The following is a 20,376-nucleotide window of genomic DNA, read 5'->3' as shown; positions in this document are numbered from 1 at the left end:
AGTAACTGTTAGCTCAGTTTCGTTCCGCTTACATTGCGTTTGCCAGTTGATGTTGTGCTCGCGCCTACATCCAGCGGGAGAACCCGAAGATGCGTGCACTGAAGGAACCGCACTAGCTCTGAGTCTCACCCGGTTCTTACTTCGGTATCCCATGTTGAACTCCTTCATATCGCCGGGACGATAATCCTCCGATCTGAAGTGAACGCTACACACGACCGCGTTTTCCGAAGCCGACGCGGAAGAGAAATCCCGTCTCTTCACCTGCACAACCCGCACCCAGGCACGAAAGATAGCACCGTCCTTTTTCCTGTTAGGAAACCGGTGGACTAGATGTCCTGACAGGCTGGAGTTTTTGCAAGCTCCACAAACACATAAATTTACCATGACGATGATAAATTGAAATACAAAAACTACTGAAAACACACTGACTCACGACCGCTCTTACTGAATACCAACCTACTTACTCTGCACTGAGCTGCGGCAGAGCACAGCACACGTCTCCCTCGTGTGACGTAAAATGACGCGATGTTGAAAAAAAAGCGGTTTGTACGAACAGTCAAAGAAACGCTTACTTTATCTACTAAATTGGTGTCATTATGTCGTTTTAAAACATTTTAAATCCTGCATTATCTTTTCATATGTTATTTTCATACACGGTTATATATTCATTTAGATTTTTTTTTTACCTGCAAGTTGCTCTTTAAATCGGTGTGACGCTCATGTAAGGATATATAATAGTGGTTATTCACAAACAATCACAACAGTAAACAACAAAGTGCACTCACATGCTGCTTAATCAAAGCACGCAAGAAACAGTAAGAAGAACTATAATCACATTAAAAAAATAACACATCGCTAAATGGGCAGTTCAGACCAGACGCGCGCTCTCTCTCTCTCGCTCTCTCTCTCTCTCACACACACACACACACACACACACACGGAGCATTAGTTTTGGTGTTGGCCTGTCATCGGATTTAATTCTGAGTTGCTGAAGTAGAGGCAGTTTAGTTTTAATAATTATTAATAATTTTAGCTAACTAGCTAAACAAGATGTCAACACAAATCCACAAATCTTCCGCTATTTCATTCATTCATTCATTGACGATGATAACCTGATGTGATTGGCCTGATGCCAACAAGTTCATGGCTTCCCTTGACACTGTCCTGACCAATCACAGGGGAGCAGTGTCGTGACAATAACGTCACCTGATTGGTTAATCATTCTTTTTTTTTTTTCTATCAAGGGATGCCAACTCAGCCTGGCCTCCTCACAGACACAGGGTGCAGTACCATGTTTTCAACGCTCATTCACCATGTCACTTTTATAGGGGCGCTGTTTTACACATCATAAAACGCTCAGTAATGAATGAAGAGAGACGATGAGGAGATGACAGAAGGATTACGTAAACTGTGAAAACAAAAGTGTTTATTAAATGACGATTATATTCTGAAAAAGTGAGGAAGCCTGGCTTCCCTTGGCCTCCGCAAGAAAACGCTACTGGTTAAAACACACGTCAACCGATCACTTGTTTAGCGTTCATGTAAACACTACATTCAGATTCACCGATCGGAATGAATTCAGTTAGATTGAAACAAGAGGTGTGCATGTAAACTATGAATGGCGACCGCAGAAAGCAAAAGCCGAATCCCGGACATTTTGAACAATCTCGCTCGCCGGACAAGTCCGGGAAAAGGAGGATGGTAAACCCCTACTTACTCAGCTTTCTCCTACTACTCAGCTTTCTCCTACTACTCAGCTTTCTTCACAGATCAAGAGCCTGCTAGCTTAGCTTCCAAAGAAAGAGGCTGACTGTAGCTGTGTCCCAAAGTGAAGGCTGCGTCCTTCGAAGGCCGGATTTGAAGGCCGGATGGCCGTATTTGAAGGCCGATTGCGTCACCGCGGCGAGACAAAACGTCACAGCGGCGCGACGAAGGACGTCCCAATTCAAAGGCTGCATCCTTGGAAGGTCGCATTTGAAGGTCGCATTTGAATTGCGTCACCGCGGCTCGATGAAGGCTGTCCCAATTCCTGCGAAGGCCGTATTCGAAGGACGGTTGCGTCATCGCGCCGCGACAAAGGCTACCCTGATTCAAAAGCGACGCCAAATGCGCCCTTCGTTTCCCCGTGAAAAGAAGGATACATAAATGGACACTTAGCGGCCTATTCTACCCCATAAGCAGGGCCGGATTAACCATTAGGGCAACTGGGCACTTGCCCAGGGGCCCATGACATCTAGGGGGCCCTGACAGGTAGGAAATACACAGAAATTTAATAAAGTTATCAAACTCTTTACGATCTTCTTCACTGCATAAAGTGCATCTACGCGGGTTCACGCGACTTTCCTCCCTCCCCGCTGAACGCCAGCGATTACTAATTCGTGAAATGCACTCCCGCTGGTTGAGCGCGGTAAAGTTCGTTTCAGTTTCGATATTAGCCGGATATTTGTTCTATAGGGTCGGTAGTCTAACAAAGATATCAATAGCAAGATTAGTTTTAACATTATGTGACCATTGTATATCGACATGATGAAATATTCGTTCAAAATCATTCGTGCATTAATGCTGCATAATTATACCTGAGAATGCTTTGACGCGTTTCCACAGCGCACGATGCTTAAGGGAACGTCTGCCAATTCCACCAACTGCGGTAAACGTAGTCTATAATTTGTATTATTTAAAATTACTTTTAACATTTAAAAACAGACGTTTTCAAATTCCAAAGCTTGCAGAAGGTTCCTCATGTCAATACTGACTTTACAGCTATAGCCTACAGCTTTCCTGGTAGCCTTGAGTAAATTAACATGTCTAAGAAAATGATTCATAAAACGTATAAATATCAGTTGAGCCTATGTTTATTTTCGTCACTGACACAGACGAAAATTAAAAGACTATCAGTCAAAGTTCAGCTTTAGGAGAGGTAGAAATAGGCCAGTATAAGAATACTGAGAGAATAAGAAATATGAAGATGAGGAGAGAGCAGACAAATAATCTAATGACAAGGTTTTAAAGCTAGCCTATTTCTTATAATTTTTTGGCCTTCAAAAGTCCTAAATTGCACATATGTAGGTCAGAGAAATCCAAATTTTCTCGGGGGAGCATGCCCCCGAACCCCCCTAACTACGGGGGGCCTTGAGTCTTGTTGCCCAGGGCACAGGTAATTGTTAATCCGGCCCTGCCCATAAGTCATTGCGCGCCGCTGACGACAGGCCGGCGGCCGAGACTAGAGATCGGTGGTGGACAGCAAATTCACATTTAAATGTAAGTATTATGTTTTCATTTACTCAAATAGCTAGCGAAACCACAGTTAAAGTTTATTGTAAACTTCATCTTAACTCCTTCGTCATCATTGCATGGCTTCATTTGTAATGTAGTTTTAGGCAAAACTTGTCGTAATAAAGTTAACGACCTATTTGTAATATTTGCACTAGTCTATCTCACTTGTGTATTATAAGAAATATCACTCACCCTATAAAGCCTAAAACAACCAACCCCCAAATTTGTTTTTTAATGTTGGTCTAAATTGGTATTGATGTGTCATATATTTCGCAGTGTTAACAATGCACTTAAGGCCATGTCCACACTAATACGTTTTCGTTTGAAAACGCATCTTTTTCTCTCCGTTTTGGCCTTCCGTCCACACTGAGACGGCGTTTTTATTAAGGAAAACGAAGCTTTTTGAAAACGCACTCCAAAGCGTATACATTTGAAAACGCCGTTTTTGCGTTGTAGTGTGGACTGTGAAACCGGATAGATTTAAAAACGATGACGTAATTTTAGTCATGTGACGCATATTGTACCAATAGGTATTCACGTTTATACCAGTATTGTGCCTGTTATGTGCTATTCACTTTCACACTATTGCTAAAAATATTCTACATTGCACACTCTTCATATCACAGTCCTGCAAAGATGACAGAATTTACTCACATTTGCTGTCCTGCGGTAATACATGAGAACAGTCGCGTTTTAGACCAAACATATGGTGTCTGCGTGCGACCTGGACGCATCAGTGAATGGTGAGATATTTTACTAAATAAAATTATCCTGTCAGAAGAATTGCGCGATAACTTTATTATTTATTTTTCCATCTGAATCATATCAGTGAGCGTTTGTGGGGTTTTACACATGCGCAGTAAAGGTGAATTTCGCGTTTTCAGGCGTTTTTCAAAAGTTTCTCATCCACACTGAAACGTCCGAAAACTCTTGAAAACGCTAGTGTGGACGGAGAGCGTTTATAAACGAAAACGCCGTTTTCAAATGTATCCGGATTAATGTAGACGTAGCCTAAGATTGCACCCCTGTGTTAAGTAACCTTTTTCTGCTTTTTTAGAACAGTTCAGTGAAAAATGGGTCTGGGGACTCCCATACAGGCACAAAATAATATATATATATTATTTTGTGCCTGTATGGGAGTTACATTCCCCAGACCCATTTTTATATGGGTATATAGTTTTTTATATATATAAGAAAATTAATACACACATCTTTGCTGAAATGTATTGTGCTGTTGTATTGTGCTGTTGTTGTTAACAAGCCGTGGTTAATTTGCTCTGCCTTAGATTGCACGTGTCCTGGGACAGGAGAGGGTGTGAGTGGGAAACCCACTGCTGAAACTTGGCCCTGGTTTGTCCTCATGGATGAGGTGTTGGGACAGAGGCGTTGCACCAACCCCGCTGTCCTCATGGCCTCAATCCCTGAGGACACACCAAGGCCGAGTTCAGTAGTGTGTGACCAAGAAGAGGAGGAGCCAGGGGCAGCACCAGCAGCACCAGCACCAGCAGCACCAGCACCATGAAGAAGGCGAGACAGAGAGGACGAGTTTTTGGACTTGATTAGAGAAGACATGGGACTGCAGAGGCGAGGAGAGCACAGGAGAGTAGGGAGAGGATGGACAGGCTGTTTTCTCTTCTTGAAAGAATAATTGAGAAATATATATATATATTCTTGTTTAACTTTTTTTTCACCTATATTTTTTAAATGGAAAAAAAAATCTGTACATTTATTTTTATGCAACTTTAAATGTGTAAATAAAAGAGAATTCATTGCTCTGGACATTGTTTATTTTTGTAATGATAGTCATAATTTCTACATAAAACAAATTCTTCTATACCGTTTTTCCCCCAACTATTTACAACATAAGTTAAACACATCAAATTCAACATAAACATTTAAATTTACAGTACATAAAATAAGAAAAATGATGTAGACTTTTATTCAGCTGAGTGGGAGACCCTGGTGTGCTGCTGGACCGGGATGGGCTCCACAATAGAGACCCTGGTAAGGCCTCCTGCTGGTGGGACATCATCTGGGATGGTCTCCAGAGTGTTTGACTGCATATTTTCACTATCCACTAGGTTGTCTACCAACAGGTTTACTGGGCTGACTCATGGAATAAATATTGAGATACTTTATTACACTAAAGTACTTTTAATAACCACTAATACCAAATTGGCGAAAAACTACTAATCATATATTTTAAACCTTAGTTAAGCAATATTTTTTCATTATCTTGCATACTCTAATGTACTTAAGGCATCAAGAGTAAAAGTAAAGGAATTCTGCATTTCTATTACTGCACTTACTTTGCATTTTACTTCAGAATATTTTCAAGGTTGATACATTTAAACTATATACTTTTGTGTAGTTTAATGTAAAACAATGCATCATATTGTAAAATAACAGTTTTATAGTGTTGCTGTCCCGTGTGGGAAAATTACTGCGAGTATTAACGAAGTATGTAGTTCCTTATTGTGACAATAGGCCTACATTTTGTTACTTTAATTTTCAAAATAACCAGTGGTGGTATGATACCACCACTGGTTATTTTGAAAATTAAAGTAACAAAATGTAGGCCTATTGTCACAATATTAACAAATTGTTGCTAACTACAGCTCCGTCCCATTTCAAAGGGCGCATCTGAAGCGCTCGGACCGGTCTAGCCTACGGAGGATTGTTCTTGTCGCCTAGCAACAGTGACTGACAGCTGCCGAGGACGAGCGGGAGTAACATCCGCACTCGACTGTTTATATTCAAATGGGTTTTATATTCAAATGAGGTTAAAAATATGTGTAAATATATTTACCATGGTCCATTTATGTGCATAATAAAAAGAATACACTAGCCTACAAAATCGCATCAAGGTAAGATATAAATAAACATTTGAATCTTCGGCTAAGCCGAAAGTATGACCTGAAACATCCTTAATACCATGTCCTCCAGTAAAATATAAAACATAAAAATGACAATTGCCAGTTCTGGCTCCATAGCATATCAAATGAATTGTCAGGATGGCAGAATACTCTCGCACCGTTGCTTGGCGCCTGGAGCGGTAATCGGGAACACCTGGCTGCGCAATTAGGAAATCCTACGGAGGCTGCATGGTGCGTCCTTCGGAGGACGAATAGGCTGCATCCTTGAAGTCTTCAGTCCTTCGAAGGATGCAGCCTTCACATTGGGACACAGCTTGTGTGTACATTATGTGAGTGAGATCCCACCCTCAATGGGCGGGTTGAACACATGCGGGACAGCGCCTCCTACTGGCTGTAGTCTTTAGCCTCTGGACAGAAAATCCTCCGATGACGCAAAATGACGATTTTTGCGTCATCTGAGGATTTTTTCCAGACAAAAAATACATAAATCTCTCCTCTCAGGGGGATATGAGGGTGGAAAGCAGGGTAATTCGAAAATACTACAGGTTTTCTACTAATACAAAGCTTAATGCTAAATCCTGAAGTATCCCTTTAAGTGCAAGGGGCAATATTCTAATCTGAAAAATGAAGCCTACCCGGAAGTGCGAAAAGCTGTAATACATCGAAAATCCACTAGAGGGAGGTCCCAAAAGGGAGCAAATGTGCTCCCTACTCTAAAGGGAGCCTACTCTAAATATAAAGAGTAGGTTCAGATTTATACAGATGGATCAAAGGATCCAGAAACAGGAAAGACTGGATCTGCAGTTTACATTTTTAATCAAAGAGGTGAGATAAGCAGACGAACGACAAATGATCTGAGTGTGTATGCAGTTGAATTATACGCTATTATGATGGCACTAGAATGGATTGACAAAAACAAAATTAAAAAAGCTTTAATTGGAAGTGATTCAGTGTCAGCTTTATACAGTCTCATGACTGGTATATCTAATAGTCATCAGGATTTACTGTATTCAATATTGATAATATACACAAGAATGAAGGGAAAATGCTATGAGATTCAACTGACTTGGATTCCTGCTCATATTGGCATTGTGGGTAATGAGAGAGTGGACAAGTTAGCCAAACAAGCTGTTAAAAAAGAGAATATTGAAGCAAATATTAAGTTGTCAAAGTCTGAAGGAATGAGTGTAATATGGAAAGAAGCCATTAGAGAATGGCAACATCAGTGGGAATGGAAACTAAAGGAAGACATTTGTATGCTATTCAATATAAAGTAGGGGTTGTGAAGAATAGGGGAGGGAATAGAAAAGAAGAAATATTTATGACAAGATTAAGGATAGGTCACCGTAATTTGAATAGCACACTACACATTATAAGGAAGCACCCAAATGTTTTTTGTGGTTGTTGTCAGGTTGCAGAAACTATAGAGCATGTGTTGTTGAGTTGCAGACAATATGAAGAACAGAGGAAACATATGATGGAAGAGTTAGGAAAAGTTGGAATAATAGGGACAGGAGTGAGGGAAATACTGCAAAGTGGGGAGAATGAACAAAGCAGAGAAAATATTTTCTTTTTTTATCAAGAACAGGTCTGATGAGAAGAATATGATGTAAATGGACATGAGAGGAAAATAAATTCAGAAGATGGCGGTAGTGCAACATTAATGGATGCAAACTGCCGCTAAACCCTAAAGAAGAAGAAGAAGACAACAACGAGCATAGGCAAGGAGAATGACTACATAGCACCATTTTTTAATATACATTTGAAATATACTACTACTGTTTTTGTATCATGAAATGTAGTTTTAAGAGTTTTTCAGGTGAGAATGTAGTTGTTTAAAGCTCAAATCTGTGGTTTATTTATAAAGATTTATGAAAATGTTATCCAGGTTGTGAGATCCAGGTGATCAGCGGACGCTCAACGCTCATGTACCCCTGGAACAGCCTTTCCTCGGCTAGTCGTTCAGACGTTTGCCGCTGACTCTGGCGTCTCTGTAGAGGTTAAACTGGAATAACCATATGGCAGGACTTTTACTTTCTGACCCCTGGACTTTACACCGCTGCATATTTGAATGTGATTGATGCATTAGAATCGGATAATAAAATATCACAGCAAGTGTCACATTAGAACGACAGCACACGCACACTTTACCAGGCAAACATTTCACAGAAAGAAGTTCTGCCGATTCATTTTGACATTTTAAAATTGATTTTTAATACCCTCAGTTGCTCTCTTCCACCCAGACTTATTTTGATGTTTGTTTGTTCTGAGAGACAGTAAGCAGGTTTACAGAAATTTGAAGAAGAGATGGAGCACGAGATCTGATCCGCCATCATCTGCTGTGGTCATTTTTCCTGCATTATGTAGAGGCTGATATATTATTGCTGGACTCAGATACACACTTGGGTCAGACACTGATATCAAACATTTGCAATGAACGTAAACAAGATGGCAGTAAATCTTGCTTACGAAAGACCAACACATTAATGCTGTTTGTTTACAGTTTCTGGTTTCAAACTTCCTCTATAATCTCTGTTCTTACACTGCATCAGTTTATTTAAAAAATAATAATTCTGATCATTTACATGTTTTTCCCAGGGTTAAATTTGTGTTATAAGCTTAATATTTTTTTTTTTTTTTTTTTTGCATTAGTTTTAAACAATGAGTTTGGCATGTGGATTTTCATTGTTTTGATCTGCTTGGTTTGTATCCTCCTTTTCCTGTTTATACCACCTTTTTTATGGTAAGAATATTGTGTTTTTTTATGGTAAGAATATTGTGTTAAAAACAATTTTGTTTTTGTGTGTGTTTTTCTTTTCAAACATTGCTGTGTCCTCGGCCCACTGCCTGGATGCACAGGAAACGTGTTTATTATTTTCACAGCACACATGTCTTCTAGAAAACAGCCTTCTGCCCTCTGTTGTAACCCCGTGGGTGGAGGGAGGGAAACCTCTCTGTGAGGCACTGGGGGAACTGGTGCAAACTTCACAATTGAACTGGTCATTGGATAACTTTTTCCTGTGAACAATTCCTGTGTCCAATGCCATCTCTTGGCGGGAGGGGGAGAAAATGACCGCTCTTTTTGAGGGAGGATATCAACAGATACTCCGTGAGTGCTGTTGTTCATCCCTTTTTCCTGAACATAATGAAGCATTAGGTTGCTCGCCGTTTCTTGCTTCCCTGAGGGTTTGCTGGTCGGTGTCTGGTGGAGATGATGTGCAACTGACAGCTCAACAGGAGGGGAATTTGACATCCCTAACTCCTCCATGTTATCCACATCCAACCTAGAAAATCCTTTTACAGGAACCCTGTGTGAAAAAGGCTTATCCCAGAAACGTTCTCTGAAACGCACGCTGGGACCGCTGGAATGAGTTGTTTCACTGGTGGGGCACGTGACGGCAGTCTCCTGCCATCATAGAGATCTCTCTCTGCCCCCTGGCCCGTCTGCTGCGACGGCCAGTCTATGGAGAGTTTAGCCGCCGCCTTCTGGCACATTTTCAGCAGGTCGAGCTCCGCCTGAGCTGGGGAGGGTGAACCTTTGCTTAACGCGCTGCCTGGCCGGAGTAGTTGTTTTGCTAGTAGCCATAGCAAAAATAGTAGGCTAACGTTATCCAAGCTCACCACAACGTGCCACTCATAAAGGAATATCTAAGAGAATTCACCGTAACACGTTAATTCTCTTAGTAGACCAGAATCAAATCAACTCACTGTTACAGTGAAAAAGACCCGCTAACAAAAACAGCTGCGTTCGGTGACGTACCTTGACGGCTCGCCTCAGAACAGTTAAAAAACTCTTTTGAAAAACAGGTCCTGCTAAAAATATCTTCCAATTTTGATCTTCACGGGGAAGAGAACGAGAATGGAGTAGGGACCATCGGCAGTGGTATATATAAGGGAGGCTGGACTCCCCCATCACTGTCGTGATTGGTCTGTCAGCTGACAGACGTGGTGTGATTGGTGCTTCCAGGTCTGTCACGCCCAGAGGCGTTTCCCATAGTGAGACACCGAGCAAATGTTTGAAAGGGAACAATGTAGAGCCCTGCGCGGGACTGGTTTCATCATCCCGCTCCCGCCCGCGCCCGCCGAATTTCTGACCATTACCGCCCGCTCCCGCAACGTATGTGTTTCACTCCCGCCCGCTCCCGCAGTCCACTCCCGCCCGCACCCGCAAAACTCTGAGAATTTATTCCCGCACAATAATAGAGATGCATTGATTTTGTGTCTTCTCCCGTCCCGCAGGAAAAAACACATATTTGTATTGCTATTATTAAAGAGATTCATGGGGTTGTTTGTTTCGTTTTCCTGGCCGGCATAGCCTACTGGACACATACACACAGGATAAAGGAGGAAATCGAGTGTGCTGTTTTTGGATGGTTTTGTTTTCGTTTTTGCTGTTTTTTATTCAGGATACTCTGTCTTGCGCGTGCAATGATGACGCAGTGAATAGTGATGCTTCTCTCTGAACAATCAGCAGTCTGCCGTGTTTTCACGTCACATTTTAGTATCGCCTAAGCTCGCTCAGAACCCCGCCGGAGGGGGTACGAAAAAAAGTACCTGGAAGCAGATACAGTTACAACTTTTACACAGTGGAAAACCAAACAAAGGCGAGTCGAGTCGAGCCGAGCCGAGCCAAGGCGAGCTGGTACTGTGTAGTGGAAAAGCGCCATTATTGACATCTCCATCATGTTGCAAGGCTACCTCCCGATCCCGCAGTGTTTTTTTTAGCCGCCCATTCCCGCCCGCAGCAAAGTTCAAACCGCCCGCTCCCGCGAGATTTGCGTCGGGTCCCGCGGGACCCGGCGGGACTCAATCCCAATGCAGCCCTCTAGAACAATGGCTATCTGATATCTTTGCCAAGTGCAAACCAGTACAGAAGTAGGCTAATTAATAAATTATCTGGGAGGGTCATGCCTTTTTTTCACAATCATTTTGGAGGGTTATAGAAAAATTTATTGCTGGTGAAGGGAGGGTCAAGTCTATTTTGACAATAGATCTCAAACTCCTCCGCCGCTTAAATAAAAACGAACAGTCCCTTAAACAGCGAGTAGCCTAGCCTATGTGACATATTTAATGTAAAATAAAAAGAACCATTTAATACAAAGCCTGAACAAGTGAAACATAATACATGAACAGAAAAGTGACTGATCTTGTATTTTATTTTTTGTATAGGCCTATTTATTTTTATGATGTTGTTGCTTTGTTGTCATGTAATGTATGTTAACTTCTTTGCTACTGCAGTAAAACTAATCGCCCCTTGGGGACAAATAAATGTTTTGGACTTGAACTTTATTTAAAAGTATTGTTGTTAAATATTGTAGACATCCGATCAAAATCCATGTGAAAACAGCTTAGCCTATAATTAACAGAAGAAAATGAAGCCCCGCCCATCACTTCTCATTCTGAAACTGCAGTTCTGCTGATACTATTGGATTTCCTTAATACTTTTATAACCGCCAACTCTCTGCTCTTCTCCAGTTGATTGTGAAAAAGGTTCTGGAACATTTGCTGTGTTCAGAAGAGCAATGAGCTGCCAATACAATCTCTTGTTTTTATTCCTCTGTGGCTTCGCTGCACTCTCTGGTAGGTTCTGACTTCATTTTGTATAAAAATTTTAATAGACTGAAGTGAAGAAACAGTTTTTCTTATTTTGTAAATATATTTTATAGTTGAGATCAAAAGTTGCGATCAAAGGATATTAAGAATAGTAATCCATATTAACATTTGTTTTCATGCATACTGCTTTATAACAACTCTAAAATTCATCTAACATCTAAATTGTTGGAAAAAATAGTTAAGGCCATTTTTCAGTGTCAGATCAAGAAAAATATGTCCATGAAGCAACAAATGCACTTCTACTGTAGTTTTTGGACACTTTTAAATGCAAATCTATGACGTTTACATGCAAACTGCTGCAATGAATGTTTGTTCGTGTCAGTCTTTAATAAAAGACACTCACAGAAAGTCGAACATTTAGATATGTAGTCAAATTATAGAGTTACAATAAAGGTTATTTATTGGACTTTATGTTTCTGTGAAGAAGATTTAAACAATGATGGAATCTTGGAAACGATGGAAAGTGGAAAAAGGTTCTTTAGATTATTAAAATGTTCTTTGAAATAAGAAAGAAAAGGTTCTTTTTAGAGCATTTGACTGAAATGTTCTTTGGAGACCCAAAATGTTTTTTCTGTCGCTGCTGAAACTCCCTTTACTTTCATAGTTCAGCACAAAGTCTGTATTTCAGGAACTATTTTGAGTCTTGTTTTATCAAGCACTGATTTGTTGGTTTCAAACATCTAGTTCAAAACAGTCTGAAATTATAAGAATTTGTTAAGTTTCAGTATCATATTATTTTTTATTACAAAGGCAAATTTTAACTCAGAACGGTTTCTTTATAGTTATATAAATATCAGGTCAGGGCATATGTGTTGTAATTTTACACATATTTAAGTTCTGTTGGCCATAACAATGGTTTGGTATTTTTAAGTTACCTTTTACCTTTCAGCTGTTTTTATAATAATTTTACTGTTTAAGTTCTGATTTAATAGGCTGTCTTATGCAAATCCCCATTTGTGACAATGTACAGTGTGATGAAAGAATATAATATTGAACTGTGTTGTCTAAAGTTAGTGTCTGAACCGAAATTGACTTTTAAAAAGAAACCCACTCTGAGAATTATTTATTCTCTGTTTTTATGCTTTTTTCTCATAGTGAACCAAATATGAGCAGTTGAACCCTGTTGAGTTTTATTAAATACTAATCTAATTTTATTCATTATAGTCTCAACAGAGACATGTGGAAAAGATCTACTAGTGGAAACGTCCTGCATCATTAAGCAGACAACAAAAAACAAAGAGAAACCTCCTGAGATTAGATGGGTCCATGACACACGCGGCACCGTTCTTCGCAGGAAAGGTGGGGCTATCAGAGAAATATCTGAAGGTGTATCTATGGAAGGAGATGGATCATTGAGATTTTCAAGTGTTAGTCTGAAGGACACGGGCAAATATACATTCAACGCATATAATGCTGATGGTAAAGAGCTTGGTAGAGGAGAAGTGGAAATTAAAGTATATGGTAAGATGACAAATATTTCTACCCTTCCAACACAATAATAATAACAAAATCAGACTGTATATTTCTATAGTAGTTACAGTATTAGGAAATAACCACCATGTTTCTGAAACAGAAAAGGCCCCTAAACCTGCTGTGAAGATCAACTGCACAAAAGATGGGAAAGCGACTCTCACCTGTGACATCGGAGAAAGAAAAGATCTGACTCTATCCTGGTATAAAGAAGACACAATTATCCAGAACGAAAAAAACCCTCAAGTCTTCTTGTCATCTACTCAAGTACAGGAGAATAAACCGTACTCATGCGAGGCACACAATCCTGTCAGCAAAGGCAAAAGTGAGAGTGTTACAGTGTCATGTAAGTATTTCTTATTTCACATGCTTTTTATTCTTAATGTTCTTATTTGGTGCTATAATTACTTAATCTTTATCTTTTATAATACTAAAACAAATGTGTGTGTTGTCTCAAAGACAAGATAAAACATCTAAATCATGACTTTTAAGAGTTTTGAACATATTTGAAATTAAATATTGATGTTAAAAATAAGTATTTCTGTAAACTGTCTGAGTGACTTTTTGCGGTTTCACTTTAATCTCATAAAGTATATGGACACACTTATTTATTCACAATTAGCCATCACAACTTAAAATTTAGCATTAGAATAACTTCCCTTGAATAAACTTGCTGAGATAACTCAAATATCCAAGTTGTCACTTAATATAGTTTCACAATTCAAGTTGAATATAACTTAAAATGAAGGCAGCACAAACACTTAATAGTGTTCTTTATTCAACATCAGAGTCATGGAAACCATGAAATGACACAAGTCTGACACAAATTATGTAGTCACCAAAAAAGTTAACAGATAAAATTAATAGAAGAAAATGTTTCATTTATGTTGATGTCAAAGTTTGTGTTCATTCAGATCAATGGAATTTGAATTTGCTAACATGCTTGACATTCCCTCATCTTTACAAGGAAAAAGACTATGCAAAGTAAGAGAAAATACAACCCAGATAAGGTTAACTTGGTACTGTATTGGGTCGTACTGTAGATTCAGTACTGTAGATTTAAACTCTACTAAGTTTTCTTCAGTACCTGTTTGAGTCGGCCCACGTCTCGACCTGTTTGAAGTGAACACTATCACTCGTGAATAAGGTCTCTAGTGCATCCCTGAACACTATCACTTGAGATCTCTAGTGTCTAGCCTGAGCAATAATCAAACAGACTCCAGACAATGCCTTTGAATGTGCTTTCATCATTAATTAATTCATGAAATAATGTTGGATCTTACAGTATTACCCATGATGCAGATTGTAGGATTTTAAGAAGCTTAAAATAGATGTTTTTTTAATGATCCACTTGTCTGTTATTGATTTCATGTGGTCCATGTCTTACAGGTTCAGGTTCAGATAAACTCATTTGCATTGATTTCTGGGTCATGGTAATCATCGTAGCCGGCGGAGGAACCCTTCTGCTAATCTGTGTTCTCATCATCTGTGCGTGTCAAAGCTGTCGGCAACTTATGAAGCACCAACAAGGTTAGCAACGTCTCCATCGCCTCTAAATAAATCAATGAGCATTTGCGTTTTCAACAAAAGATCAAACTGAAGCTGTAGTTGTCCTTGTTGAGCTTGAAAAGTTCCCAGCACAATCATCAACGTATTTCAATGCCAACTCTTAAATACAGTAATTCTAGGTTTGAACCTGAACGTTCCAGGTTTCTTTGTCTTCAGAGACCGCATTGTGTGTGTGTGTGTGTGTGTGTGTGTGTGTGTGTGTGTGTGTGCTACACTATCTGTCCACTTTGGGAGTTGGAATTCCAGTTGTCAGTGTGGAGAAAATTTCTCAGAGTGAGAAAGAGAGAAAAAAAGACATCATGTCGCAAACAATCAGGAGATGCGTGCCTCCCTGTTCACGGCCCATCGCTGTTAATGATCTACATGAGTTCTGCTTTGAGTGTATGGGGAAAGAGCATGACAAGTGCGAGCACTGTGCGTTTTTCTCCATTAAAGTTTGCGAGTCGATCTGAGGAGCGAGAGACGGGTCTGTTCTGTTCTCTCCAGATCGGGATTTCCTTTTGCCTGATTCCGAAGCGCGGCCCGGGGCTTCTTCGGATCAGGCAGAGGACGCTGCATCACTTGTTGCTGGTGCCGGCTCCGAGCATTCCTCCCATGATGATAAAGTGCAGGAGGAACTACTCGAGGTGATGGCAAGGTTACAACCATAGACTGTAAAAAATCTGGGACATGGGTGGATCTGAGGTGCCTGGTTGCTGAAACCACACCCGCCTAGCTCGACTTGATCAAGTTAACTCAGGCTAAGGAGCTAATGCTATATGCTACTGGCAATACCAAGTGTGCGACCACACAGGGCCTCGTACTAAAGTGACAGCTGACTTATAGTTCATGTTTTTTCCCTTTGAAATACTATAAATAGTTAAAGGGCACCTATTATGACTCTTATCACAAGATGTAAAATAAATCTCTGATGTCCCCAGAGTATGTATGTGAAGTTTTAGCTCAAAATACCTAACAGATAATTTTTTACAGCATGTTTAAATTGTCATTTTTTGGAGCTCAGAAAAACATGCTGTTTTATCGGTTTATCCCTTTAAATGCAAATGAACTGCTGCTGCCGGCCCAGGGGGCGGAGCATCACGAGCTCGCGCTCAGAGCCAGGACAATCTTATCTGATAATATCAGAACAGAAACTCTCAGTTGCGGTGTTCATTTCGACTCGGAGTCGGACAATAATGCCCACAGAGCCAGAGAATATATGCTGTATAGAGATAGAACAGGTATAGTTTAGTTTAATTATGGTTATAACTTATTTGTCATCTGATTTTATCCACTATTAATACAAGCCTGCTGTAGCAGACCCTGTCCGAATGATGACCAAAATATACTGACGAGTTCAGTGAAGTTTATTGTACATCACACAAAAGATGAGCGTTAGTTTTACTCCAGAGAATCTCTGTAAGAGCTGAATAAACACAGTAAAAGAAGTGCGCATTAAAGTCTTATCCATAAACTCTCTCTCTCTCCCTTTCATTATCATCAACATACACAGCGAAGTACACAAAACACTCGTTACAACTAACAGTAAACAAATATACACACCTTTTCAGTGGGTGCTGAATAAACTGGTAAACCTTATATCCGTAAAATGACTCGATGAGCTGTCATAAAGTGCGTGCTCTCACTTTCATTTCTGCCGTGATCAGTAACGTTAGTCCTGTCGCTCCTCCGGAGACCGTAAGCTGGTTCACGAACAGTACTGATCCATCCTTGAGTAACAACGGGAGTAAATGAAGACTGCTATGTTCATTCTTACATCCATCAACAAAACACTTCAATCGCTTAGGAGACATTCTTGTCTACAGCTGCTCAAGCGTCGAAACAATGGCGGACTGTGTCCAGCTCACTCAGGGCGGGTCTATGCTCAAACTGCAGTGTCAATCAACCGTCGTGGGAGGGGCCTGTGCAAAGTGACGTCACATTGCCCCGAATCTGAGAACAGCTAGTTCTGAGACAGTGCTTATGATTTATAAAAAAAGCACTGGGTGGATTTTGATCATTATAGGGTGGTTGTGTACACACACTGCCAACACACATTTATGTTCAAACACCATGTAAAAGTGAATTTTGCATAATAGGTGCCCTTTAAAAATGAGACTGTCTGTATTGTGATGTTGTATTATTCAGATTTTTAAAAATGTATTATGCAGTAATATTGCTCTGAGCGTGTGACAGTGATTCATGCGCATACATGTCAGTCCTTTATTAAAGAGCTTTATTAAATCCATTTACCTCCGAAGTTCAAGTAAATGCGCTAGAAATCCGCACTCATTCAAGGATTTGCATGTATTGCATGGACGGAGAGCAACGTTAACGCAGAAAAAAAGTAGCTTCTATATCTATAGACGTTTTTAAATCTGAACTCCAAAAAGCAACAAAATTGTCAGACATCCATGAGTTCACAGAGGAAAACAACTGAAAAACAGCACTGGTTATTCTCTCGATACTCAACAATGACGGAATCAAACGGCGTGGGCGAAGGTATAATGTCGATGTGTGTATTAAATTGTATGAAATAATCCCGAAAAAAGCACAAACACGGCAGAGATGCCAAGTTCAGCAGCTGAGATTAGCTGAGGTAGTAACGTGATGCTAACAGACAGCAGACAAACGGCTAGCAGTGACAGCAGCAGCAATCCACCTGTCACTCAAGCATACCAGGCATACCAGGCTGATCTACTGAAAGATTTAATTATGGCCTTTCATCTAGACCATGTCTATTTGTCTGGTTGATATTTGGCTGCATTTAATGCTGAGGAATTAAATGATAAATACTCATCTGATTTGAAGTTAGATGCTTGTATTAATATCTTGTCTTGCTGTTCTCTGGCTACATTTAATTATGAGGAATTAATTAGTGAAATAGCCATCTAAAAAAATGGCCTTTGAGAGCGCCTCCCGCAATTTTAAAGTGCATGAGAAGTTACTTGAGGTGGTGATTCATGCAGTGGCCAGATTACAGCTCGATTGCCCCTTCTTTGAGGACCTCCATGACGTTAACTCGCTCAAGGGGGAGATGGCCATTCAGCCCAAGGGATCTGGAGAGGTCATCATCTCAATTGGCACATCAATTGCCTCGAATTGATGGCTGTATTTATGGCCCTGAAGTACTTCCTCCAGCAGTTAAGCGGCTAGCATGTCCTAGTGCCTGTGGACAAGACCACGGTAGTCACCTACATAAATCGCCAAGGCAGACTGTGTTCGTGCCATCTGAAAAGGCTAGCACAGCAGGTTCTCGTTTAGGACAAATTCCTGTCCTCTAGGAGTTAGTGCTCATTCTACCAGGGGCGTTGCTTCCTCCAAAGCTTTGGCAAGGGGCGTCCCCTTACAACAAGTATGTGATGCGACAGGCTGGTCCTCTCCGCATACATTCATCAGATTTTATAGTTTGGATACTCATGTGACTCAAGGCTCACATGTCCTTGAGTCCACATCCCAAGCTCATGTCTGAGAACTTTCATGTGCTTGTGAGCACACTCTACATTACCGTGAGGGGTCCAGACACTTCCAGTCTGGCGCTGTTGGTATTCTCATTCCCATAGCGCTAGCAGCGTAGCATTGAGAGAAGCTTTTGAAAGGGTACGTCTCTGGTTACTTGACTGTACTTGACCCTGCTCCCTGAAAAAGTAGGAACGAGATGCTGCATTACATTGCCGCACTGAGGATTTGTCCAGACGTCTCTTCGGACAAAGTGATACCTGAAGGCGCACCTGTTTCACATCTATTTATAGCCTCTAAAAAAAAAAAAATTCCAGTGACGTCATCGTCAGATGTTATCTGAGGCCAAGTTCCTTGGCATGTTTGCACACATGCTTCACAACCGGTCACACACAAAGGTGTTCCCAAAGCGCAATCAAGTAACCCGAGACATTTTCTAAGAATCCACACTTTCAAAAATTATTAGAATATCTGATCATCAAATATATCATATTCACTGTCTACCGTATGTAGATTTAGCATTACTTGGTATTAATTTGAGAAAATATAATTCCCAGTGCACGCAAACTTACCAGATTACTAAACACTCTGTTGATATTTTCCAGATATAAAGGAGTTCAGGCTAGCAGAACTTACCCCAGGTCATACCTGTACAAACAACTCCAAATAGACCACTAGAGGGCAACCGGCGACCCCCATCCTGTAAGAAGACCCCATGCCCTGCAGCCCATCTCCGCAAACCCCGCCTCAAACCAAAGCCCAGATCCATGCTCGACTCCCCCCCCCCCAACCGCCTCAGGACGAGGACGATCCGCCTAGCTTACCTCGGCCGAGGAACATACAGCACCGAACCAAGAGGAATCAAGAGCCGTCCCGACCAATGGAATGAGACTGAACGAGAGTATATGGGACTTTCCTAGAATGGTTTTCATCGACTAAAATCCATATTTTGATGGTAGTTTAGTGTCATTAAAGAAAGAGTTTTATAAAAATGAACATTCGATCATACACTCAGCCTCATGTTGTTCCAAACTATTAGCTATTATTACTAAACTATTATTTTCTTTTTTTCGTCTTAGGCAGAATGTCCAAGCTGTTGTTGTCCATAGAAAGAAAGTAGTTGGTGATTTATAAGCTTAACTTTAATAAAAAAGTCTTTACAACTTGTGTGCTGTACTCCAAGTCTTCTGAAGTCAGTTTTTCATGATTTACAATACCACTAGTGGGCACATATCTTTCACTTTACTGATACCCATTTCCCTTTAAGACCATGCGCTTCATACACCGCACATGCTTGGTCAGGATAAGCATCTAAACTTTAAAGCTGTGTGCGTTCATGCAGAGTTTATTTCTCAATACAGAATTAAGTCCCAGCGCTGCATTAAGCAGAAGGAGATGGAGCTGGAGAAAGCGTGCCTCATTGCATCACTTCTTTGAGAATCAGAGACTGAAAATACAACAGCTGTTCCCACAAACCAGAAGTGAACTTGACCCAGGGCAGATAGAGACTGATATACTCTGTTCACAGAAGGTAGAGTTTGCTCACCACATATCGCATAGTCAGGTGCTCAACCTTTCTGCCTAGACCATATATGTCTCAGGATTCCACAGGGACCAGCTATGCCCAGCCACCTCCTTTTGCAAGCCCAGTCCAGTCTCAACCTCATCCTTCAACAGGTCAGTTACATCAACCTGTTAGGCAACTGCAGTTTGACCCACAGCTATTTTCAGCTGCTGTGATTTTGTGACTAAGCCTCTTGCATCAGAATAAATATCTTTTAAAATACAATTTGATTCTTGGTGTCTCTTATGCAGTGATGATGATTGTTTAATGATTGTTTTTGCCACAACAATTGGTATCAGAAGTTGGGATTCCATGGCAGTTTCTTCTGGCCCTGAGTAAAGCGGATTGACGATTGATCATCCTGAAGCACTAGGCTTTAGTCTTACCTCGCAGAATTGAGAGAGAAGAGCCAACTGCTATCAGGGCCGGGAGGAACTCCACTGGAATCAGAAAGAACCCGGTGGCAATAGAAGCATCTTTGGTAAGAGACAGTCAAATTTATTTTTTGTGGTGGTGTAATTTTAGTATGACTGTGAGTGAACCATAGGAGCTGAGACTATTTCTTTGGTGCGG

General features: G+C 40.6%; 1 protein-coding gene across 1 annotated transcript; it reads left to right on the top strand.

Annotated features, from left to right (window-relative positions):
* The first annotated feature begins 11,624 nt into the window (after window positions 1-11,624).
* Window positions 11,625-19,416, top strand: LOC308688798 (T-cell surface antigen CD2-like). The gene is made up of 5 exons (XM_081362181.1): window positions 11,625-11,729; window positions 12,927-13,223; window positions 13,336-13,578; window positions 14,622-14,762; window positions 18,845-19,416. The coding sequence occupies exons 1-5, from the start codon at window positions 11,672-11,674 to the stop codon at window positions 18,907-18,909; spliced, it is 804 nt and encodes a 267-aa protein (XP_081218307.1). The 5' UTR covers window positions 11,625-11,671; the 3' UTR covers window positions 18,910-19,416.
* Window positions 19,417-20,376: the final 960 nt, after the last annotated feature.

The sequence above is a fragment of the Scardinius erythrophthalmus genome (genome assembly GCF_964197995.2).
Source record: "Scardinius erythrophthalmus genome assembly, chromosome: 3".
Taxonomy (NCBI): Eukaryota; Metazoa; Chordata; class Actinopteri; order Cypriniformes; family Leuciscidae; genus Scardinius; species Scardinius erythrophthalmus.
This window is presented reverse-complemented; position numbering and strand designations above follow the sequence as displayed.